General features: G+C 47.0%; 1 protein-coding gene across 1 annotated transcript; it reads left to right on the top strand.

Annotated features, from left to right (window-relative positions):
- The first annotated feature begins 6,606 nt into the window (after positions 1-6,606).
- On the top strand, positions 6,607-23,731 carry MEDAG (mesenteric estrogen dependent adipogenesis). The gene is made up of 5 exons (XM_005902161.2): positions 6,607-7,099; positions 17,555-17,664; positions 19,590-19,702; positions 20,148-20,433; positions 22,883-23,731. Exons 1-5 carry the CDS (start codon positions 6,822-6,824, stop codon positions 23,005-23,007), a joined length of 912 nt encoding a protein of 303 aa, XP_005902223.2. The 5' UTR covers positions 6,607-6,821; the 3' UTR covers positions 23,008-23,731.
- Positions 23,732-24,481: the final 750 nt, after the last annotated feature.

Raw genomic sequence — 24,481 nt, 5'->3', positions numbered from 1 at the left:
AGAGGGTGGGATGACTCTGAAGTCTTGAACTGAAGGATGGTGATGCTTCCTGGAATGAGGAACAGGGGAGAAAGAGCAGGTCTGGAGCGGGGAAGGAAGTTGATGAGTTAGAAGTGCCAGTAGAAACCCCCCGGGAGAGTTTAGTAAGGAGTTGGGGATGTTGGTCAGAGAATCTGAAAATGAGGCTGGTCTGGAGCTAGAGATTAGAGAATCATCAGTGAAGTTGGGGCTGAGGATCTGGAGCCAGGATTTAAACCAGGTCTCCTAGGTAAAGAGAAGGTGGCCAGGGACAGAACCCTGGGACTCCGGAAAGAAGTGGCCCGAGTAGCGGGAGGAAGACCAGCAGACGACAGGGAGCTGGCATGACCATCCGTGCTCTGCTAACAGATGCGATGACAGCATCTCATGTGACTCTTACAGAAGTCTCCTCTTATAGGCATAAAGCAAACTCTTAAAGGGCACTTATTGAAGGCCAGGCACTGTTGAGAAGACTTGGCGGTAGTTCATCAAACCCTCACAAAGTCCCACCATTTACAGAGGAGGAAACTGGAGCAGAGAGGAGCCAGATGCTCAAGATCACAGCTGGACATGGAACTGGAATCCAGGTGATAAGGCGGCAACAGCTGAGCTAGGAGTCACGTGACTGTTCTGCCTTCTCCTACCTTGCATGGATTTTAAGAATGAGGAAGTCAAGCACCAGAGAGGTGAAGATGACAGGGCCAATAAGGGTCAGCACTGAGTTTTAAACTAAAACCTAGCACTATGCACTGTCTGTGCAATTTCTTCACAAGCTAAGGGAGGGAAGAATTTCAGCAAAAGTGTTGTCTAGTGAGATTAGGACAGAAAGCATCTGTTAGATTTGGCAGCATGGAGATCACTGGGGAGTCAGGAAGGTCAGTTACAGTGGTGTGATAGGGTGGAGGTCTGGTGGTAAAGTCTTGAAGAGTGAATGGTAGGCAGGAGTTTAGATGGTCCTTTCAGGAAGTTTGACTAAAGAGGGAAAGTGAGAGATGGGAGAGCAGCTAAAAGGAGAGAGATAAAAATGCTCAAAAATTATTTGTTTGTTAAGAGGGGAAAACTTGCATGTCTTTGCATGCTGACAGGAAATCCAAGGATGGGGGTTATGCTGGTGGAGAACTGGCTTTCAGTCTGCTGAGTTTGGTTAATTGGAGTCAAGCTCTCTGGGTCTGGATGACTTGAACCTCCAAACCTTAGGAACTGAGCCTGTGAGCTGGTGACGTCACCCCAAAGGGAGCATATGGGGATGGCAAGATCTTGATTGTCTTGCTTGAACTGCAAACATAGCCACAGACTCACCCTTGGGTTATTGTTCTGCTATGAACAGTCTTCTAAATTTGAATGATAACATCACATCGAAACTTTTATCTTCATTTGTAATCTAAGAACTACAAATATAGATAGCTGAGGTATCAAACCCCTAGGACCAAATATTGGAAACCATGAGAATTTACGGCTGGTGAGAAGACAATTGGGTACAATTCTTTTGGAAAACAATGGTACATGTTTCAAGAGCCTTGTGTATTGTTATATCACTTATCTCAATAATTCCATTTCTGAGAGTTTGGATTAAAATTTTAATGTGCAAGGATGTTCATTGCAGCATTGTTTATAATAAGAAAAAACTGGAAATAACATAAGAGATTAAGAGCAAAGAAATGTCGAGACAAACTATAATATATCCACTTGATGAAAAAAACAGTGGCTTAAAATAATACTTAAAAAAACAATTTCTGAAACATGATATATATATATATATATATATATATACACACACACACACATATACATATCAGTTCAGTTCAGTTCAGTTCAATCGCTCAGTCGTGTCCGATTCTTTTCGACCCCATGAATTGCAGCATGCCAGGCCTCCCTGTCCATCACCAACTCCCAGAGTTCACTCAAACTCACGTCCATCAAGTCGGTGATGCCATCCAGCCATCTCATCCTCTGTCATCCCCTTCTCCTCCTGCCCCCAATCCCTCCCAACATCAGAGTCTTTTCCAATGAGTCAACTCTTTGCATGAGGTGGCCAAAGTACTGGAGTTTCAGCTTTAGCATCATTCCTTCCAAAGAACACCCAGGGCTGATCTCCTTTAGAATGGACTGGTTGGATCTCCTTGCAGTCCAAGGGACTCTCAAGTCTTCTCCAACACCACATATACATATAAATGGTCTTAAACAAGAAAAGCAGAATGAAAACTCTACTGTATGAACACAACTGTGTAAACAAGCCAACAATATAAAAAAGACTGAAGATATCTTTGCTAGACTTGATTATGTTTGCCTGGTTAATACTTTTTAATGAAAAGGAAACAACACATGAAAAGATCTAACTCTCCACTAGTTAGCAATGTTTGGTATTACAATGAATGCTATTCTTTTCTGTTCACTTTTTGATGTCTTTCTCTGCATTCTGATAGTGCGTAAATTATCCATTAAGAAATGCAGGTGTTTGAAAATGCATGAAATGAAGCCTCTAGATAACACATCAGGAAAGTCTCTTTAAAATATTTTTATTGTGTCCCACATCATTGTTCTGTGCAAAACAATATATACTCATTTGGAAAATACAAAAAATTGGAAAATCAGAGAACTATGGAAAAACAAAGAAAAATCTCATTGAATTCTTCTTTTCAGGTAATAAGTTGTTGATATTTTACTGCAACACATTTTGATGGACTCCCTGGGCTGTAACCTGCCAGGCTTCTCTGTCCATAGGATTTCCCAGGCAAGAATACTGGAGTGGGTGCTATTTCCTTCTCCAGGGGATGTTCCTGACCTAGGGATTGAACCCAGGTGTCCTGAATTGCAGGCAGATTCTTTACCACTGAGCCACTTGGGAAGCTGGGAGAGCTGCTATGTTCATCTTAACCAAATGCATACAACCCTGACACATAACACTTCGCCTCTCAACAAAGCCAAACCATTCGTAGAGAGTAAAAGTTGAAGGGTGATCAGTAGTACTGAACTTGGTCCATGTGGGGCTGGATGGAGCTCTGCCCTAGACATGCTCTCATTGACCTGATAATTGGGAAAGCAACTTTTGGAGTTGTTATTGCTGTTGCTGCATCAGAGACCTGCTACAAGCAAAATAAATAACTGGGCTTCAGCAACAAGTCTGGACATGGCGGCAGAAAATGAGCTGTGCCGATCCCTACGTTTCTCTATGACTGGAGGAAAGGGCCCTCCTCTATTTATTCACCTTGGAATCGTCAGCAAACCGCTGGCCCTGGAACATAGCAGGTGCTCAACACACATTTGTGGAAGTGAGTTAAAGGCTTGGGTTCAAATTCCTACCTTCTCACTTACTGGTAGATGTTCCTAACCACTGTTCCGGCTTTGATCCCTGTCCTTGAGCTAATGGCTTTCAAATTTCAATCATTAACAATGTCTTCTCTCCAAAACTCCAGATCCCCCTGCTAACTGCTTACTGGACTTGTCTAGGTGGTTGTTCCATAAGTAGCCCCAATAAGGATGTTTCCTCCTGTACTCATCAGTTCCTGCTGCTGTTGTTCAGCTACCCAGTTGTGTCTGACTCTTTGCCACCCCATGGTCTGCAGCACGCCAGGCCTCCCTGTTTCTCACCATCTCCCGAAGTTTGCCCAAGTTCAGGTCCATTGCATCGGTGATGCCATCCAGCCATCTCATCCTCTGATGCCCCTTTCTCCTTCTGCCTTCATTCTTTCCCAGCATCAGGACTTTCCAATGAGACAGCTGTTTGCATTAGATGACCAATATACTGGAGTTTCAGCTTCAGCATCAGTCCTTCCAAAGAGTATTCAGGGTTGATTTTCCTTAAAATTGACTGGTTTGATCTTCCTGCTGTCCAAGGGACTCTCAGGAGTCTTCTCTAGCATCATAGTTCGAAGGCATCGATTCTTCGGTGCTCCGCCCTTTTTACTGTCCAGCTCTCACACCTGTACATACTGATCGGATTCCCTCCCAAATCTGCTCCTTCTCCCACAACCTCTGACCTCATTACTGTTATCACCCTCGAGGTACCCAAGTGAGAAACTAAAAGCATCTTTCTACTCCTTTGCCTCGCACTTTCGTCTTCTGTAGATTAGCTCATGAAATCCTGCTGACTCTAGTTAAAAAATGTCCCCAACTCATCCTGGCATTTCTATTCTCACAGCTGCTATGTCAGACCTTCATTAAATCTTACCTAGACTACTACATCAATCTCCTGGTCTCTTTGCCTCCAATCTTCCTGTTTCAAAACCTCTTCTGTGTGGTCATAACCGAAAGCATCTATTTAAACTCAGGCATAATTATGCCACTTCCCTCCTTCAAAGCACTCAAAGGCTCCTCAGTACCCTAAGAATCCTAATTCTTAGACAATTCAGACAACCTATTGTTATCTGGCTCCACTTTCCCTTTCTGGTCTCATCCCTTACAAAACTCACCTTCTCACCCTAAATCCTGGAGGCGAAAATGGCAACCCACTCCAGTTTTCTTGCCTGGAAATCCCCATGGACAGAGGAGCCGGGTGGGCTACAGTCCATGGGGTCACAAAAAGTCAGACACAACAACTGAATAACAAAAACAGCACCCTAAATAGGTATCAGCTTCTTTGGTCACACAATTTTCTACTCTCCCCCTAATTTCTCCTTTGCATACGGTTGGTCCAGGATCTTCTAACTTCTTATTAATGATGCTCTGATCCTGTATTCAGAGTCCAGGCCTTTGGTCACCTCCTCTGAGAACCCTTCCTGGGCCCTGCCAGGTAGAATCAACCCCTCTCTTGATCTTGCCCTCATCCTTGGTCCATACATCTAGTACAGCTCTCACCTTCATCAAGTCCTTTTTTTTTTGGTGCCTGGTGGGCAGCAGTAACTACAGCAGTGTTTGGGGTGAGAATGAATGAACACCTGAGTAGGGTGTGGTGGGTCTACTCCCGGTGCCACCTCCCTGTCTGTGAACACAATCCCAGGCTCTGGGTCTCACCTAACAGCCTCAGCCTCCCCATACCTACCTCCTGCGCAGTGATCCCCAGGCTTCACCCTGTGAAAGAACACCCTCAGGTGCTTGTTTCCCAGGCAGATGCCCCCTTCCTCCTGCAGAAGATTGATTCGGTATCAATGCCTGCTGGACAAATTAGATTTGCTCAGGAAGACACAGCCATAAGGACAGATTATAGGGACTCTTGTCTGCAGGAAGGAGTGAATGGAGCTTATTTATATTCTAAGATTCAATGAGATGTGACAGAAAGACCTTATTTCACATGATTAAACCTATGCAGGGTCCTGGTGGGGGCACATAAAGACGAGTTAAAGATATTTTCTAAGTTCTACTCAAACTTTGGGAAATGGCTGAGAGTCAGTCCTAAATTACAGTACTTAGGAAGTCTTCCAGCATCTCAGCACTAGACTGGACTCTCTTCCCATAAATTCAGGCTTATCCTCAACAGAGATTTTCATTCAGTGTCCTAGGATTGCTGGACTGCTTGCTTGTCCACCTCTCTATTAGTAAGTTGAGGCTAGTGGTAAAGAACCTGCCTGCCAATGCAGGAGACATAAGAGATGAGGGTTCGATCCCTGGGTCCAGAAGATCCCCTGGAGAAGGAAATGGCAACCCACTCCAGTATTCTTCCCTGGAGAATCCCATGGACAGAGGAGCCTGGTGGGCTACAGTCCACAGGGTTCCAAAGAGTCGGATTCGACTGAAGGACACACACACGCTAGGAAAGCGCGGGGCTTATGTTTATTCATTCTACTTTTCTCAGAATTTAGCTTTCTTCCTGTCCGCTAGTATATGTTTTGGCAATAGTTGTACAGTTAAACTGAATGGGAAAGCCCTCCTTTCATGCCTTGCACAAAACGAGCCACACCTAACTCTCAAATATATCTCCACATTGAACACCCGGAGATGTTCCAGGACTCGAGGGGCTCAGCCTCTGGGGAGGCAGGGGAAGAGAGGGCCTCTGGGTCCCTTCGGTTCCCCACCTCCACCCCCGCTCTGGACACACTGCTCCCCGTGGTCTGCCGTGCCAGAGAAGCAAGGAGAACAAAGCGATGGAATCCACGGGGGATTCACGAAGCCATTGTGGGAAAGTGACACGATGACCAGTGGGATTTCCACATAGAAGGGAATCCAGGCGAAGCAAAAGCTGAGCAGGGGAGATTCACGGAATAATCTAGAAGGGAAAAAACAGCAAGGATAGGAGACGGTGGTTGGCATCTGACTCCTGCTTGGGGGCCGGACATGGGAGTAGAGATCAGAGATCCGGCACTGCCCCAGGCCCCAGGGCCCCAGGTGGGGAGCCGGGAGAGGGATGCATGCCTCGCTCCAACCCGTGCGCGGAGGTGTGGTGCCTTGGGCGAGCTGCGCGCCCTGGCTCCCATCCTGGGCCTGACCCCGCAGCCTCGGTGGACGTTTCCCTCCCTCCTGGCACTGTCCCCGTGGCAGTGTCCCCTGGCAGTGTGTGTCCCTACCCCCACCCCCTTCGCCGACAGTGTCCAGGCAGGGGCGGGCCCAGCCCCAGGCGTGGAGCGGCGGACCCCAGGGCGATGAGTAAACCCTTGGCCGCGAGCGGGCGCGGCCGGGAGGGAGCGTGCCAAGTCCTGAGATGCTGTGACGCGCCCGCCCGGAGCGTCTGGGGTCGTGCCCTAGGGCCGGGAGGGGCGCGGCGCGGGATAAAAGGGCCGCGCGGCGCCGGGGCCGTTTTCTCGGCACGGTAGCCGCAGCTCTGCGCTCCTCGCCGGCGGGAACCTGAGCGGCGTCCCGGGGTCCCTGGCGGACCGAGTCGGGGCACCAGCGCCTCCCCGGGGGCCATCAGCAGCGAGAGCACGAGCCCGGCCATGGCGGGGCTGGAGAGCGCCCCCGCGGCCAGGCCGAGCCTGACATCCATCTCGTCGGGGGAGCTGCGCAGCCTGTGGACGTGCGACTGCGAGCTGGCCCTGCTGCCCCTGGGCCAGCTGCTGCGGCTGCAGCCCGGCGCTTTTCAGCTGCGCGGCGACCAGCTCGTGGTGCCCGCGCCCGCGGAGCCCGCCTCGGCGCGCGGGGGCTTCAACGTCTTCGGAGACGGTTTCGTGCGCCTCGACGGGCAGCTCTACCGCCTGAGCAGCTACATGAGGAGGTGGGTGGCCTCGCCGCGCACCCCAGCCCGCCTCCTGGTTCCCGCCGAGGCCTCCACGCTACCCACCCCCATCCCCATCCCCATCCCCATGCCTCACTTCCAGAGATCCAGCCTGGACCCCCACCCCCCATCACACTTATAGATTTTTCTCATTGTTAACATCACCCAGAGGTGCGGAGCTCCCCCTGCCCTGGCTTTTTCTGCCTTTTGCACCGACATTTCACAGCTGTCCAAGCCGCCCATAAGGGTGGTAGAGGGTGGGCAGGGAGGGGAGCGCGGAACTGGCTGATGATTCTTCCTTTCTGGCTCCTTAACCCGGTCAAATAAGCTCAAAGTAGAGGCACACCCTTGCTAAGCAGAGACTCACACTCTCGCTTTAGCCTGAGGGGGAGGGGCGGGGAGAGGTTGTTCTCTTCTGCGCTATCAGCTGGATCCAGAGGGGAGACCCGGTGAGAGCAAGCGGAAGTTTACAGTTTCCCATCTTTAGCCTCACTGCCTTTTCAAAAAAAGAAATTAATAAACCGTGTCTGAGAAGGAACCAAAGCCTGTGAAGTCCAACCCAGGGACCATGTGGGCTGTTGAGCGGGCAGTTGGCTGTCGAGTGGGCAGTTCCATTCTGGGAAGATGAGTGCAGTGTGGCTTCCGGGAGCAGAGCTGGGGCCAAAACAACTTGGTGGAGGGTCACTGAATGTTTAAGTGCGGTGGCAAAGTGCCTGAAGCACTTCCTAGGGGACTTGAAAGCAGCAGGATTGAAGCCCATCTGAGGCGGGCTTTGGGAGGGCAAAGGAGGACGAGTTTCACCCTGGGATCTGCTGGGGTCTCTTGCTTCCAGAGGTTACCCGGTGGCTCCAGTTTCACCTGCGGGGTGGGGAGCTTGCTTTTGTGCTGTGGAGCTGGGTATCAGGAAGCGGGACAGGTTGATTCTGAGATGAGTAAGCAGACATCTATTAAGCTAGAAAGCCTTTGCTCCAGGGAGAGACAGCAGCCCCGGGCACCCTATGTGTGGAATAAAGTCAAGAGGGGCCAGCAAACCAAAGGAGATATTTAAAATGCCTTCTTCAAAGCTGCTGGGGAACACCTTGCTTTTCCACTCAAAAGATAGTGAGGGCTTTCACTGAGCGCCTGATACAGGATTCCCCAGCAAAAATCTCTCCCTTTCTGAGCGAATTGAAAATTCCAAGCCATAAGCAGGGGATGGTGGTAGGAACTGAGCTAGAAATCAGATTTGCAGAGATTTTAAAAAAGAAGATAAGCATTGTATTTGAGAACAGAGTGTGAAAAATAAAAATGTCCAGAGTTAATTGAAGCTACAGGTTAGGTCTTAGGCAGTCCTTACTCCCCTGATCTCAGCCAACAGCGCTGCAAAACTTGAACTGGTATTGAAATCTGGTTGTTAAACTCTTGCTTTGAACACCTCCTCCATAAGGGAAAATTAAAATTCCCCCGGCAGTTTGGAGTCCAGAATAAACAATGACGAGGTAACAGAGACCAGGGTGCAAAGAAGAATCAGCAAATACAAGGTTCTTATGGGCTAAGCAATAGCACAAGGGCTTTTGTACCTGGGAATGGCAAGGTGTATCTGAGAATAATTCGGGAGGTGGAACAACCTGCCTTCCTCTTGGGGGACAGACCGTGGCAGGTGGATGTGCAGTCCTGAAAGAGGACTGGGAGGGAACCTGGTCTGAACAGAGGGAGCCTTCTAGAAAGAAGGGGAAGACAGTTGTGGGCGGCAGTGAGAGGTTTTGCCCTCATGGATCAGGCGTGAGAGGCACAGTCAAAATTCAGGTGTCTGAAGTTGCTGCTTCTCAAACTGGCACAGATTTACCCAGTTGTCTTTGGTTTGAAGATAGATGCAGCTTCCTGTCTCAAAATAGTTGCTCTTGAGCTATCGTTCACTTCCTCCTTTCTTCTTTCCTTCGGTGATCTCTAGCCAACTTAACTGAAGAGGAATTTGCATGATTTACTCTTTCCCAGTAAGTTCTAGCACACTTCTAAAGATCCCAGAATCAAGCTCAGAATTCCCACCCATGTTACAAATGAAATTTGCTCAGGGTACCAGGTGTGAATTACCATTAACTATCACACACGCATACACACAGCTTTCCCTTTTTTTTTTCCTATAATGCAGCCTGTTAGTGGGATGTAATGGCCAACGTTTGACAAAGAGGAGCTCTAATCCCTTATTTTCAGTAGTCCTCTAGCATGTAAGAGGCTGCTTGGAAAAAAAGCAAATACATTTTTCTTTAATGTTTACTTGAGTCTCAGCATTGGTGCCAAGTATTTCACAGCTATTGTCTCACAAAAGCTGGCAAAGTTGGTGCCATTGTTTGTTTCTCATTTTTACAGATGAGAAAATTAGGACTCAGATTAAGTAATTTCCCTGGGTGAGATGCCGGTGAACTGCAGGGCCAAGGCCTCTCAGCAGAGTTGTCTAACTCTACAGCCCAGGCTGTCAGCTAGCTGCTTCCAACCTGGAATAATTCTGACTTCCTCTGGGACACAGCAGCACGCTCATAGATTTCCTGAACCTCAAATAAATGACTGGGATTACATCAGCCAGTACACATATAATCAGCCTAAAAGAGAAAGTAAGTCCAGCGGTATGAAGGAAGCCGCTGAAAGTAGTGCTGTGACCTGCTTCTGCTCAGATCTGAGCATCTCTTAGCTGAGTGATGGTCTCAACCCCCTTGAGGTGAGCCGCCTGGGGCAGGAAGTGCAGGGCAGGCAGGGAGGAGACTCATGGGGGTAAAGACTCAGGGGAGGATGCGTCAGGGTTGGATCATACTTAGATTGTCACTGGGGGGAGTGTCAGCTCCATCCACGGTGGGTGGGAGGTGCCTGGGCTCTGTCTGCGGCCCAGGCCCACTTCTCAGAAGCATCTCCGCATGGAGCCTGGCCACCCTTACTGTTGTGCTCAGTGGGCTCCTGACACGACCAATCCTCTGCTCTGGCCCCAGGTCTGAGTCTTGGATTTAATGACCTGCCCAGGATAGCAGCCCCTTATACAGGACGCATAGTGGTATTGATGAAGTAATAACCTCTCATGTGTTGAACTATGGTTTTTATGGAATTCAGTTTAGGGTAAATGTGGACACCTGATGCAAAGAGCCCGCTCATTAGAAAAGACCCTGATGCTGGGAAAGATTGAAGGCAGGAGGAGAAGGGGGTGATAGAGGACGAGATGGTTGGATGGCATCACTGACTCAGTGGATGTGAGTTTCAGCAAACTCCAGGAGATAGTGAAGGACAGGGAAGCCTGCTGTGCTGCAGTCCATGGTGTCACAAAGAGTCAGACACAACTGAGCGACCGAACAACAACAACAAAGTGTGGATAAGCATGAGTGCTGGGCCAGGCTGCCTTGGTTTGTACCCTGGTCCCGCTGCTTACTAGCCGAGTGACTGGGGAAAGTGACTTCATCTCTGTGACTCAGTCTCCTCAGCTGTAAACTGGGAATAATAATGCCACCAACTTTATAAGTTGTTCAGAATTAAAATCTGTTAAGCCCTCAAGATAGTCAGTGGCACACCTTCATCACGGGACCAATGTCAGCTTATGTTCTCATCAAGCAACCCCAACGCCAAATACTTCACATGCTATTTAATCTTTCAGCCTCCTCATGGGGCACCTCTTGTCCGCCAGATTTTATAGGTGAGAATATACATCTCAACAAGGTTAAAATATTTGCTGAAGTCACAGAGGCAGAAATCAAACCCATATGGGGTGATTCAAAAGCCATGAGCCACAGAACTTCCCTGGTGGTCCAGTGGCTAAGACTCTGAGCTCCCAATGCAGGGGGCCTGGGTTCGATCCCTGGTCAGAGAACTAGATCCCGTGTGCCTCAACTAAGGGCATGCATGCTGCAATACTTTTTAAGATTGGGTGCAATTAAAAAAAAAAAGCCACGAGCCATTGCTGCTTTCTTCCTTGGGAGCCTAGCTTTGTCCTTCCAGCCACACTCCAGTCCTTGCAAACACACACCTGCAGGCCTGGATGCAGCCACCCACAGTCCCCAAGGCTTAGCTAAGCCATGACTCCCTGCCCCGACCGGGGCTCCCATCTCCTGCTTCTGCCCACCCATTGGCAGTCTATTTGGCCTGACAGAACAACCCTTCTGCTATACCTGACTCAGCTCAGTAAATGATTCTAACTTCAGGCTCTTGGCTTTGCTTCTTCTTATTTACATCGCTAGGACATAGCCCTGTGGACACAATAAGCAGGGCACTGTGCAGTCCTCTGGTCTGTGTGTGTTTGAATGATTAATTAGTTTGTAAGCCTCTGAATAACAGGGGTTGTGTCCTAGGCCAAAGCTTCTCAAACTTTTAATAAGCTTGCAAGTCTCCTGAGGAGCTTGTTAAAACAGATTGTAGATCAGATACAACTGGAGAGGGACCCAGAATTTTGCAGTTTTACAAGCTCCCCTGTGATGTCAGTGCTGTAGGTCCAATAATCAGACTATAAGCAATGAGGTCTTAGTTGTGAATCTTTTCATATTGAAATGGTACCTTTTTTTAGCCCTCTCCTAAGGGCTTCTGTATACTTCTAGAAAGCAAGACTATTTTCTTTGTTAGGGCCCCAGTGCCAAGCACATAGTAGGTGCTTTGTTGTTCAGTCACCAAGTTGTGTCCAACTCTTCTCAACCCTGTGGACTGCGGTATGCCAGGCTTCATTGTCCCTCACCATCTCCTGGAGTTTGCTCAAACTCATGTCCATTGAATTGGTGATGCCATCCAACAATCTCATCTGTTGCCCTCTTCTTCTGCTGTCAATCTTTCCCAGCATCAGGATCTTTTCCAATGAGTCAGCTCTTTGCATCAGGAGCAAAAGTATCGGAGCTTCAGACTCAGGATCAGTCCTTCCAAAGAGTATTCAGGGTTGATTTCCTTTAAGACTGACTGCTTTAGTCTGCTTGCTGTCCAAGGGACTCTCAAGAGTCTTCTCCAGCACCACAGTTCAGAAGCATCAATTCTTTGGCACTCTGCCTTCTTTACTGTCCAGCTCTCACATCTGTACATGACTACTGGAAAGACCATAGCCTTGACTATATGGACCTTTGTTGTCAAAGTGATGTCTTTGCTTTTTAACACACTGTCTAGGTTTGTCCTAACATTTGCTTAGTCACTGTTTATTGCAGAAATGAATGATTGAACATGCATATCAATGATTAGAGCCACAGACATTAGAGTGATGAATTGGAAATTTTTGTTTATTTCACAAGAGTCGGGCAGAAGAAGAAGGTGAGATGATAAACCAAAGGAACTGTTTTGAGTGTGTAGGGGAGGTTTTGCATAAAACTAACAAGTTGACACTGGAAAGAATGTCCTTGTAAGCTTTTGCTTAGTCACAGCAAAGAATTGTGGAAGATATTAGCAATTTCTGGGCCTTTTACACAAGGACTATCCAATATATTCCTCTTTTTCTCTATTCCTTCCTACATATTTTAGAAATGAACACACACACACAGATGTGAGCATGCATTTGAATTTCTATTTGTCTTTGAGTATTAACAACAAATTGTCAGTTGTTGTTTAGTTGCTAAGTTGTGTCCAAATCTTTGTGATCCCATGGACTGTAGCCCACCAGGCTCCTCTGTCCACGGGATTCACCAGGCAAGAACACTGGAGTGGTTTGCTGTTTCCTTTTCCAGGGGATCTTCCCTACCCAGGGATTGAACCCAAGTCTCCTACATTAGCAGGTGGACTCTTTACTGCTGAGCCATGAGGGAAGCCAGTTTAAATATTCAGGGGCCGGGAAAATTTGGAGTGACTTTTGAATCATTCCAAGATGATGTAAAATCTGAAGGAAACTGGAGAAGAATAGGTATCTTTGGGGTGGGTGATCTTAGCTACCCCTGATTTGCTAGAAGCAAAAATTCTATGTTCTTTCTTGGTCCCATCTTTCAGATATTGCCTTCATTAAGCAGTTCCCTTTAGCTTTCCAAACTAAAAAGATGAGGAAAGAAATTGGATCAAGGAAGGAGAAACTCTTACTTATTTATTTTTCAGAAACTTATACATAGTCCTCTTTTCCTGGTAACTTGAATGAACACAGCCCTGGCTGTGCATCAGAAGCTTACAGAATTTCACCCTAGGGTCAGCGGAGTTGGCCAGAATTAAAGACACTAATAATGTTTGTTGAGCATCTACTATGAGCCCACGTCTGTATGTCTATGTTACTGGCACTTCATTACATCATCAAATGGATGGTGATTCTGTTATATCCCTTGTATAGATGAGGGGACCGGGTCAGATGGGTTAAGTAACTCACTCAAGGTCATGATGAGCTGTGGCTCTGGGACTGAGTTCACATAGCCAGTTAATCAGGATACAAATTAAATCTTCTTATTTTGAATCACTATGCTTTCCACTGCGGCTTCCCTCATAGATCAGTTGGTAAAGAATCTGCCTGCAATGCAGGAAACCTGGGTTCAACCCCTGGGTTGGGAGGATCCCCTGGAGAAGGAAATGGCAACGCACTCCAGTATTCTTGCCTGGAGAATCCCAAGGACAGAGGAGCCTGGCAGGCTACATACAGTCCATAGTGTCGCAAGAGTGGGACATGACTTGGCGACTAAACCACCACCACCACCATGCTTTCCCATCACAGTGGATGAAAGCCAGGTGTAGGAAGTTCCAACCTAGGAGCATTCTGGGGCCAGGGTAAAAGCACTGAAGAAATCAGTTTAAAGCAGCTCTCGTCAACTGCTTCTCTTCCCTAGGGATAACTTCAGCAAATATAATAAATATCCAGGACACAGGAGCAATATCTGCATTAGCAGTTCAGAAATATGCATAATGAAAGATGAGATAGCTAGTCTCATCAGACTAAGGTAGTTTAGTCAGGCTCATCTTAAAACTGTTAGTTGAATGTCGGGTACTTGAAGACCTGTGAGATTTAACAATGAGGTCCTCAGTCTGTTTTGTATCTTAGTGACTTGCATATCCAAATTTCATACCAGCAGGCCTCTGAAGGGCAGTGTCTGTGCATATGTCTGAATTCAAAAGGGATGTTCCCATTTATTTATTCCACTGTGATTCTGAGGTGTTTAACAATTGGACCATGTCTGGGAGGCTGGGAATGGATGAACGTAAGGGGATATTTCTTCTTTGCAACCTGGTTTCAATAGAGCGTTAAGCAGGGATCTTGCCACAATCTCGTCTGCAAATTCTGTTATCAGAGCTCTCGCGTGAGCAGCATTTTCTCACATCTGTGGTACAGCGATAACTGGCACTGCTCTGTGATGTGTTGACAGCCCGGGTAAGATCCTAAAAGTGTCTCTAAATCATCAAAGGAAGATTAAATGATGTTGAGAGTCATCTTATTATTCAGGATATCTTATTAAATTCAGGCTCCAGAAGAAGTGACTCATGTTTAAGTTATGCATTTAACTCAACATGTGACTCTCCAGAAGACCCCCCTTCCCCTCCCTCCTCCAAGTCCCTTGACTTTGATCAGGGTTAGTAGCATTCAGAAAAAGCCTCTTCCGCGGAATTCTGGAGGAAACCAATTATTTTCCCAACCGGTGATTGTTTCCAAGTTGAGATTTTTATCTTTTCCCTGCCAACGATACCTCCAATGAAACAATCGATTTTAGGCAGAGGCAAGTGGAGCACTGTCATTTGGGTAAGTCCAGACTGCAGGCTTTCTCACTGTATTACGCACGCACGCATGCCCTAGAGAGTGACCATAAGACCATGGCTGTTGAGAGCAGAGGAATCACCTTGAGGGAAATATTAAGTGCTTAACTGACTATCAGAGAAGGCAATGGCACCCCACTCCAGTACTCTTGCCTGGAAAACCCCATGGACGGAGGAGCCTGGTAGGCTGCAGTCCAAGGGGTCGTGAAGAGTCGGACACGACTGAGCAACTTCACTTTGACTTTTCACTTTCATGCATTGGAGAAGGAAATGGCAACCCACTCCAGTGTTCTTGCCTGGAGAATCCCAGGGACAGGGGAGCTTGGTGGGCTGCCGTCTATGGGGTGGCACAGAGTCGGACACAACTGAAGCGACTTAGCAGCAGTAGCAGTAACTGACTATGAATTCACTTCATGATAATCAAGGTGGGGTCCCGGCCCAGCATCGTGCATCTGTCTCTCTGTTTACTCCAATCAGATTTGGTCTTTGCTTCTTTTGCTATAAGCTTTTCCTCTTCTTTCTCCCTGTACCCTGTCTCACACCCCCTGAAATCACAGACCTCACTGACTGGCCTCTCCTCCCCTGCTTCCCTGGTCACTCACCTGCCTGTGTTAGGTCCTTGACAGCCAAATAGATGGATGGCAGAGGGGGTGGGGAGCACAGGGGGACCCCTGTACTGCTGCCCTGCGACCCCACCCCCACTTCCTGGGCCCTGAGCACCTCAGCTGCGTAAGGCACAGGTCAGCACCCAGGCTTAGTGAATGAATTAATGAATGAGAGAGAAGGAACCCAGCAAGGGGCATTCCCTTCTTCCTTCCTTCTCCTTTGCTTCCTTTCTCCAGGACCTTTTGGCAGTTGGTCAGCTGGGACAAAGAAGAACGGTGACATTGCCCTTCAGGGGCCCGCTTACCCCATGCTCTCTCCACCCTGTTCTGCCCAGGAAGGGTGGCGGCAGGGGTGGAGGGTGGGGGGCAGGCAGGGAGGCATGGAGGAAAAGCCATGCAGATCCCAGTCTGCATCTGGATTCTCTCACCCAGTCCATTCCATGGCTCCCCACTTCTCCACCCCAACCCTCCTCTCCCCAACTCCTGCCCCCTCGCACCCACACCCCTGAACAGGGACACCAGCCCCCACCTCTCGTTGCCTGGATGCACCAGCCTGTGTCCCCCTCATCCATCACGGGAGCACCCCCCTAACCACCATCCCCACCCCCATGCCCAGGGTTGGGAGGTGGAGGCCACATTAAAAGCCTGGTGAAATAGAAGGCAGGAAGCATTCCAGGTGCTCCATCGGGGGTCAGGTTTTAAAAGCTCTCAATATCGGATCTGACAATCCCAGAAAAAAAGATGATGACACAGATTTCTAAGAGACGGAGCTGGAGGCGGATGAGCGGAAGCTGTGTTTTCCTGACTCGGGGGTAGATAAATTCTCCCACTGCTCTTGACTCAGGCTTTGGTCTGGGTCTCCAGCTCCAGCCCCTCTAAGCAGGTTGATGGGGAAGGAGGCTGAGGACTGTGTGGCCAGAGCCCCCCAGCTGCAGGTGGTCCCCAAGGTGGTGATTTTTCAGGTCAGGTTCTGGAAGGACCACAAACCAGAAATGCAGGAGTGGTCTCTGCCTGGGACTAGAAGCCAACACACAGCCCTATAGCAAAAGCCCCCCATTCACCCCACGCAGACCTCACAGCGATGCCCATCAGTGGGGAGGCCACCCTGTCTTGAAGAGGGCTCAGGGCAGATGCATCCCCCAGCCCGCTGGGTACCTCTCAGCCCACCCGTGTCCACGCCGCTTCTGAACTTGGGTTTGGCTAGAAAATTAGCCATCTTCTTGAAAGAAGCCAATTTACATCTGTCTTCTTTTAAATCAACAATGCAGGTAGAGACACAGAAAGGCAGCTTGGAAAATGTGTAGAGTAGGGAGACGAAACTGACATGCTGGAAGACACAGTCAAAAAGCAAAAAGATCTTCCTGGGTTGAAATAATGAACTAAGACCAAGGAGGCTAAATTGAATAGGGCCCTGGGCAGAAATCCTACATTAGTTTTTTAAAACTGTACAAGCTCACAATCGGGGGAGATGTGAAGTAGTTCATGTGAATATTGCATCTCTGGAGGGGGCTGGGTTTATCTCAGGATTAGAAAAGGGAAGAGAAAAAGAGAAGGAAAGGAAAATTTCAGATCCATCAGTTAGGATGACTGCACTGGAGAAGACCTTGAGAAGTCCACTTATGAAGGATAATTCATTCTCAATTCAGGGATACATAGTGCTCTGGTAGCACTATCTTAGGGGCTTCCCAGGTGGCTAGTGGTAAAGAATCCAGTTGCCAACACAAGAGATGAGGGTTTGATCCTTGGATCGGGAAGATACCCTGGAGAAGGGCATGGCAACCCACTCTGGTATTTTTGCCTAGAAAAATCCCACAGGTAGAGGAGCCTAGTGGGCTACAATCCATGGGGTCACAGAGAGTCAGACACGACTGAGTGGGCACGCGTGCACACACACACACACACACACACTGCTGTCTTACAGCCCAAAAAGATGGTAGTGGTCATCATTTGGTAAAGGCTGCCCCTGAGAGCTGAATGCTGGTGCCAGGCTCCCCCAGCCCCAGGCCACCTTTGGGTGGCATGTTGATCTGTCTGTCAACCAGGGGAGGGGGAATTACTTATTTGATATAAGATATGACTGCCTCCCGAAGAATACATTTTAGAGGACTTCCCTTGGAGGGTCTGTGGATATAGCAGACACGTGTCCAGTACATGCCTGTCCTGACTTCAGTGGAAGGCTACATAGCATTTGTAATCATCTCTGCTTTTTTCACAGATATGTGGAACTGACCAACTACTGCGATTATAAAGACTACAGGGAAACTATATTGAGCAAACCAATGCTCTTCTTTGTTCATGTACAGACCAAAAAAGACTCCTCGAAAGGTAGGTGTATAAAGTTTGGGTTTGGTTCTGCCTTTCTGGGCTGTGGACTGTGGCCTGTTGATGAGGCAGAAGTTGGACGTGGAGAAAGCAGAGAGGGTGTCAGCTTGTGCAAGGCTGGAAGCTAGATGGGTTAGGCCATCAGTGGAGGCCTGCAGAGCATACCTCTAAATGACCCTGCGGCAGAAGCCATTTGTCTCTGAGTTTTCTTTTGTACTTCCTGTCTTGGCAGGAAGTGATCTCTGAGCCTGAAGGGGTTGCAAAAATGACTGGAGTGATGATGATGATGATATATCATACTGTCTGCTGCTGCTGCTAAGTCACTTCAGTCGTGTCCGACTCTGTGTGACCCCATAGACGGCAGCCCACTAGGCTCCCCCGTCCCTGGGATTCTCCAGGCAAGAACACTGGAGTGGGTTGCCATTTCCTTCTCTGATGCATGAAAGTGAAAAGTGAAAGTGAAGTCGCTCAGTGGTGTCCAGCTCTAGCAACCCCATGGACTGCAGCCTACCAGGCTTCTCCATCCATGGGATTTTCCAGGCAAAAGTACTGGAGTGGGGTGCCTACCCCGTATCAAATACTCATGTGAGGAATGAGTTAATGTCAATAATTGGGCAAAAACCCTGTGGGGCATGTCATCCAAAGGAGAACATTTTTGAACCTGAAAACAGGAATTGTAATCATTATGCTGGGACAAAGGTATGAACTAGAACTGACTCAGGCATAACTAGGATGCCTGGTCATCCTGCCTATGTGGTACTTATACCATCCCCATTTTATAGATGAGATAGTGATAGTGAAAGTCACTCTGCTGCTGCTGCTGCTAAGTCACTTCAGTCATGTCCGACTCTTTGCGACTCCATGGACTATACAGTCCATGGAATTCTCCAGGACAGGATGCTGGAGTGGGTAGCCTTTCCCTTCTCCAGGGGATCTTCCCAACCCAGGAATTGAAGCCAGGTCTTCCACATTGCAGGTGGGTTCTTACAGATGAGAATCCTAGTTTTCTCTCTCTGTCTCTCACAGATGAGAAAACTGGGATAAAGGAAATAAATGTTATTTGCAAAGCTTCATCTGGACACCAAGCGGGGAAAGGGAGGGTGGCATGAATTGGGAGATTGGGATGGATGTATATATACTATTGATATTATATATAAAATAGATAACTAATGAGAACCTACTGTATAGCTCAGGGAATTCTACTCAGTGCTCTGTGGTGGCCCTAAATGGGAAGGAAATCCAAAAAAGAGGGGAGATATATATACGTGTAGTTGACTGACTTTGCTGTACAATAGAAACTAACATAACACTATTAAGCAATTATTCTTAAATAAAAATTAATTTTAAAGAAAAGAAAAATGCTTGTAGATGCTTTCATGTTTCATGCTGTGGCCTTCAAATTTCAAAGATATCCCTTTATTGTTTCTTCCAGGAAATCAAACTGATAGCAACTAAATTAACTCAAATTCCTATATGAAAATATCTCTATTTGCCCGTCTTCCTCCTGCTCAAAGTGGTATGTGGAGAGTCACGAGCATAAGTTCTGTGATAGCGTTAGAATTTCTTAAACTTACTTCTAAAATGTTCTTATTTAAAAATGAGTCCAAGAGAGTAAGAATGGGCCTACAAATTCCAAAGAGACTTCCTCAAACACGCCCTTCCTCATTCAGATTCATAGAGCTGATTCTCTGCTCATCTTGTTCGGAGTCATTCAGATCCCCTGCTCACTTCATAATTCAAAGTCAAGATGCCCTTCTCTGCAGGAGGGGCCAGGAACAGATCACAGTGTAACAAGGAATGCTTGTTAGCGCATCTGAGCCCTTGATGTCATTTGGCTTGCTGGTGACCAGAAAGTCGACAATTCTCTAAGAAGCAGGTCTAGGTCACAAGTGAGCCCTTGTTTTTGACTTGTGCTTCCTCATTTCTAGAAAGGACATACGCATTTCTTGTAAACACAAGGCACCCCAAGATAAGAAGACAGATAGAGCAGGGGATGGACATGGTCATTTCCTCAGTGATTGGAGAAAGCTACCGGCTCCAGGTGAGTTGGCCTGTGTTAATCCACGGCTGCCAACACAGAAGGGGGTCTGGACATTGCAAGCCAGGATGGAGTCCCTAAAGCTTAACTCTCACTTAACTGAATCCAGACTGACATTTTCTGTTGCTGCATTATCACTACCAATAAGGTGAACTTAGTTTCTAGCAACTTCTGAGAAATGGGGTAAGAATAAATATCAGTTTGACCAAGCAGTTCAAGGTCTTTACCTTGAACTTGATGGAACTTATGCAAAGGTAAAGATTTGTTTGTTTGTTTTTAAATAAAGACACCTATTTAAAATTATGTCAGAAAGAGAAATAAAGGGTGTGATATTTTGGACATTTGGACAGCTGTTAATTCTATAGTATAATTGTATGGTAATGTATGTCTATAATATAATGTTATAATTATATTCATGTAATTAATTAAATGCTTCTTTCTATTTCAGTTTGATTTTCAAGAGGCAGTAAAGAATTTTTTCCCTCCAGGAAACAAGGTTGTTAACGGAGAAGAGTTGAGCTTTGCGTATGAATTCAAAGCCGATGCATTGTTTGATTTCTTCTATTGGTTTGGGCTCAGCAATTCCACTGTAAAAGTGAATGGAAAAGTTCTAAATTTGTCAAGTACAAGCCCAGAAAAGAAGGAGACCATTAAATTATTTCTGGAAAAAATGAGTGAACCTTTAATCCGAAGGAGCAGTTTTTCTGATCGAAAATTCAGCGTAACTTCTAGAGGTATGTTAAAAATTCTCAAGTAGGGGCTTCTCTGGTGGTCCAGTGGTTAAGATTCTGCACTTCCACTGCAGGGAGAGAGGTTCAGTCCCTGATCAGGGGACTAAGATCCCACATGCCATGTGGAGGGACCAGAAAATTTTTTTAAATGAAAAAATAAATCTGACCTTTAAAAAAAGTTCTCAAGTACCCCCAGAATGATAGTTGAAGGGTAGAATAATATCACGGGAGAAAAGAATCAATTAATGGAAAAGGAAAGGCCTCTTGATAAAGGGGAAATATAATATCACATTTTTCAGAAAGAAGTGAGAAACATTTACTACCAAAAGGAAATATAGTAAACTAACACAACACTGTAAATCAACTGCACTCCAATAAATTTTTTAAAAAAGAATATAATGACTTTTCCTTTCAGGCTTCTTAAGGTTTTCTCTCAGTGGTTTCACTGTGCAGCATACTCAGAAAATAATTTTAAAATATATTGTTAACATAAATACATGTTAATGCTCATTGAAGTATTTTTAACAATAATTTAACTAAAGAAGAATGATGTTTTCCTGATGTGCATATTCAGGGCAACAGAATGTTAGGGAAACGTGTTGGTTAGGGGAGGAAGACACATGGTCGAGACATCCATCTTTAAAAATGTTTGAGGGCTTCCCTGGTGGCTCAGTGGTAAAGAATCTGCCTGCCAGTGCAGGAGGCATGGGCTCCATTCCTGGTCTGGGAAGATCCCACATACCTCAGAGTAAGCCCTTGCGCCACAATATTGAGCCTGTGCTCGGCAACAAGAAAAACCACTACAATGAGAAGCCCTCCCATCATAACTAGAGAGTAGCCCGCACTCACCACTAGAGAAAAGCCCATGCAGCAAGAAAGACTTAGCACAGCCAGAAAATAAATAAAATCAATAAAATTATAAAAAATATATTTGGAAGGTTCTCCAGGGTTTCTAAGACTACTAAAGAATAACCCGTGAGACTTCTTCTCTTAACAAACTGCAGGTCATATCTGGTGCGTTCTGGATTTTCTATCCAGTAGCTCCTCCCCAGGATTTGGCAAGACTTTTCAGGTGGTGTGGCTAAGGCAGTGACACCAGTCAAGTCTTGTCTGGATTTGTCTTCTGCTGAGCCTGCCCTCTGTCCCAGGCTAGTCTGTGCTGAAAGGCAACTTCCTTGAACCAGTACTCTTGCAGCTAATTGCCAACAAAGAAAAATACTCCAACAAGCCAAAAAATCCACCAGTCTCTATGAACTGCAGTTAAAAATTTTTTTAAAGAATACAGATGCTTCACTAATTGTTTTCCATGACAGTTGCTTTCTTCCAATGTTTCTAGCAAAATAGCTTGAAGTGTGTATTAATTGTTTAGTCACGTCTAACTCTTTGCAACCCTGAAGACTGTAGCTTGCCAGGCTCCTCTGTCCGTGGAATTCTCCAGGCAAGAATACTGGAGTGGGTTGCCATTGCTTTCTCCAAGATCTTCCTGACGCAGGGATCGAACCCAGGTCTCCTGCATTGCAGGCAGATTGTTTACCATTTGAGCCACCAGGGAAGCTTCAGATCAGATCAGATCAGTCGCTTACTCCTGGTTATTTCTTATCCTGGAAGCAGCTTCCCTCTGTCTCTGTGTCCCTCCCTCCCTCCTGCCTTCCCCGCTCCTCCCCTTTTCCCCCTCCTTATTGCTTTATGTTCTCTATCTGGGTGTTCCTTACAAAGATGCCTTTATGTTCTGTCCCATCGCAGCCATGTGTGGTGGTGGGGAGCAGGGTTTATATGCTCATCCTTTTGGGGAAGGTTACCTTGTCTGGTTGTGCCCACACCAGATGCCCGGTCCTCCCTTGGACGCCCTCCAGCCTCACCCCCTGGCCAGGGCAGCCTGGGCAGGCTTTCTCTGTTTCACCATCACTCACTCTCTGTCCTGCAGGCTGCATCCACTGGGTATCCCGGGGACACCGAGGGGCATGTGAAGTTGGGCAGTGCTTCCTTGCAAGTTTACTCTGACCCAGCCCTGAGGCCCCCTTCCACTCCAGAACGGGGGAGGGAGGATTCCTCAAGGCTCATCTGAGCCATAATTATGCACCTCAGGTGGTCCAGCCACAACACATCAGTGGCCAGGCAGGCATCTCCACTGGCTCTGCCCTGGTGATCAGTTAGAGTCTCCTTCTCAGAAACTGACCTCTGTCCTTGGCATCTGGTCCCCACCTGTGGGCCTTCTGTCATCAAGTGAGAAACGGTACCTGCATGCCCAGTTTACGGAGAGGCAGGTGACCATCCGCGTCCTCTTGGTGAACAGCAAGTAGCATGTTTCTGTCTTTTGAGTTTTTCTGGGGAAGCCAGGATTCTCTGTTCACATTGAAATGTTTACATTGGATGTTGTGTGGGTTTTAAGTACTGTTGGGTTTTGGTTTACCAGAGATGGTAATAATGCAGGCCCTTTTTACTTTTTTTTCAGGTTCAATAGATGAAGTTTTTAACTGCAGTCTGTCACCCAGATCATCTCTGATGGAGCCTCTTGTGGCAGAATTGCCATTTCCATGCGTTGTGGAATCTGAGGAGACACCAAACCCATTTATCTGATTGGGCTGGATGTTCCGCAGTTCCTCCTACACCCCAGGCCTGTGCCAGCATCAAGGGCTAAGGGGACGTGGGAGAGTAGGGAGGCGGGTACCTCCAGACCCTCTCCTCTGACAGGCCCCTTCCTTGCATTTCCAAGGGTGATGCCTTGGCAGTCTGATGCAGCTGACTTCAGGATGGGAGGCTTTGGCCCCACGGCTGGAAGGTTCCTCTTCTTTGAACGCTTCTGCAAAGAGCCAGAGGGAAGCAGCAGGCATCATACCCTGGCATACCCTGGCACCACATACCCTGGCATCCTGGGGGCTTCCCAGGCGGAGCCATCTTACCCAGGTTTTGCCCCAAGATGCTTCCTATTTCCAGGTTTGGCCCTCTGCTTGGGGACATCCCTGTCTGAACCTAAACCCAGCAAGTGTGAGGTTAGCAGTGCCACTGTCTTGCAAACCTGGCTCAGCAAAAAGTCCAGGACATCTTTCTCCAGAAGTCAAGTCTGTCATCCTGCTGGTGGGATGAAACCTTAGGACAAACAGCGGAGGTGAGGCTTGACGGAGGGCTGGCCAGTCTGGTAGGATTGCAAGCCTGCCCCCGCTGCCTGAAATCTGAACTCCTGTGGCCTCCCTCTTAACAGAGTGGCCTGTGCAGAGAGAGGCCAGGTGATGCGATACCACACATGACGGGAGAAGGATAATGTATGCGGCCGTGTCCTCTCTAATAAAAGCACATAATGTCAGCTGGGTATTTTATAAGCTTTTAGCAATCCTAACACTAAAAGCAAAATAGAAGAAAGCTATATATTATCATAATACATTGTAGTCACATCAATAACATTTTTCATCTCATAGCTACAGTGGAGTTCTTCAAAAAGAAAAAAAAATCATCCTATCTACATATAAAAACCTTCATGAATGAATTGCTACATAGGCTTCTAATGAGAAAGATTTGTGGGTCCCAAGTATAATTTTCTTATCCTTTTAAAGAATGTTCCTGTATGATGCATTTTGATAGCACCACCAATTGTCCTTTCGTTTGTATTTGAAATGGTATGTGCCATATTCGTGAAATTAAATGTTTCCTTAGCATTCAACATAGAATTGATTAAATTTGTGACCAAGGTGTGTGACCATTCCATCATGCTATGCAGGTGGTATGTTGGCCTTGTAACTTACTAACTTACAGTAAGAATTGTGGTTTTATAGCTACTTTCTCAGGAAGAGCCTTTTGGGGGACTTCCCCAGTGGTCCAGTGGTTAAGACTCTGTGCTTCCAATGCAGGGGGCGCAGGTTTGATCTCTGGTCAGGTAACAAGGATCATGCATGCTGCAGGGCACACCCAAAAATAAATAAACAAAAATTTTTAAAAAGAAGAGCCTTTTTTGAATAACAAGTCTATGAAGTATTTGGAGGAAAAAAAGTGATACTGATGTTTCAGAAAATGGGAATCTTCCTTAATAACAGAAAATTATAAATGTTTATTATTCAAA

This window comes from Bos mutus, chromosome 12 (assembly GCF_027580195.1).
Source record: "Bos mutus isolate GX-2022 chromosome 12, NWIPB_WYAK_1.1, whole genome shotgun sequence".
Taxonomy (NCBI): domain Eukaryota; kingdom Metazoa; phylum Chordata; class Mammalia; order Artiodactyla; family Bovidae; genus Bos; species Bos mutus.
This window is presented reverse-complemented; position numbering and strand designations above follow the sequence as displayed.

Excerpts from the sequence above, each read along its gene's own strand:
- MEDAG (XM_005902161.2), top strand. The coding sequence starts at position 6,822 with ATGGCGGGGCTGGAGAGCGCCCCCGCGGCCAGGCCGAGCCTGACATCC. Across the intron at positions 17,665-19,589 it reads CAAAAAAGACTCCTCGAAAG|AAAGGACATACGCATTTCTT; the intron begins GTAGGTGTATAA and ends CCTCATTTCTAG. Across the intron at positions 20,434-22,882 it reads ATTCAGCGTAACTTCTAGAG|GTTCAATAGATGAAGTTTTT; the intron begins GTATGTTAAAAA and ends CTTTTTTTTCAG.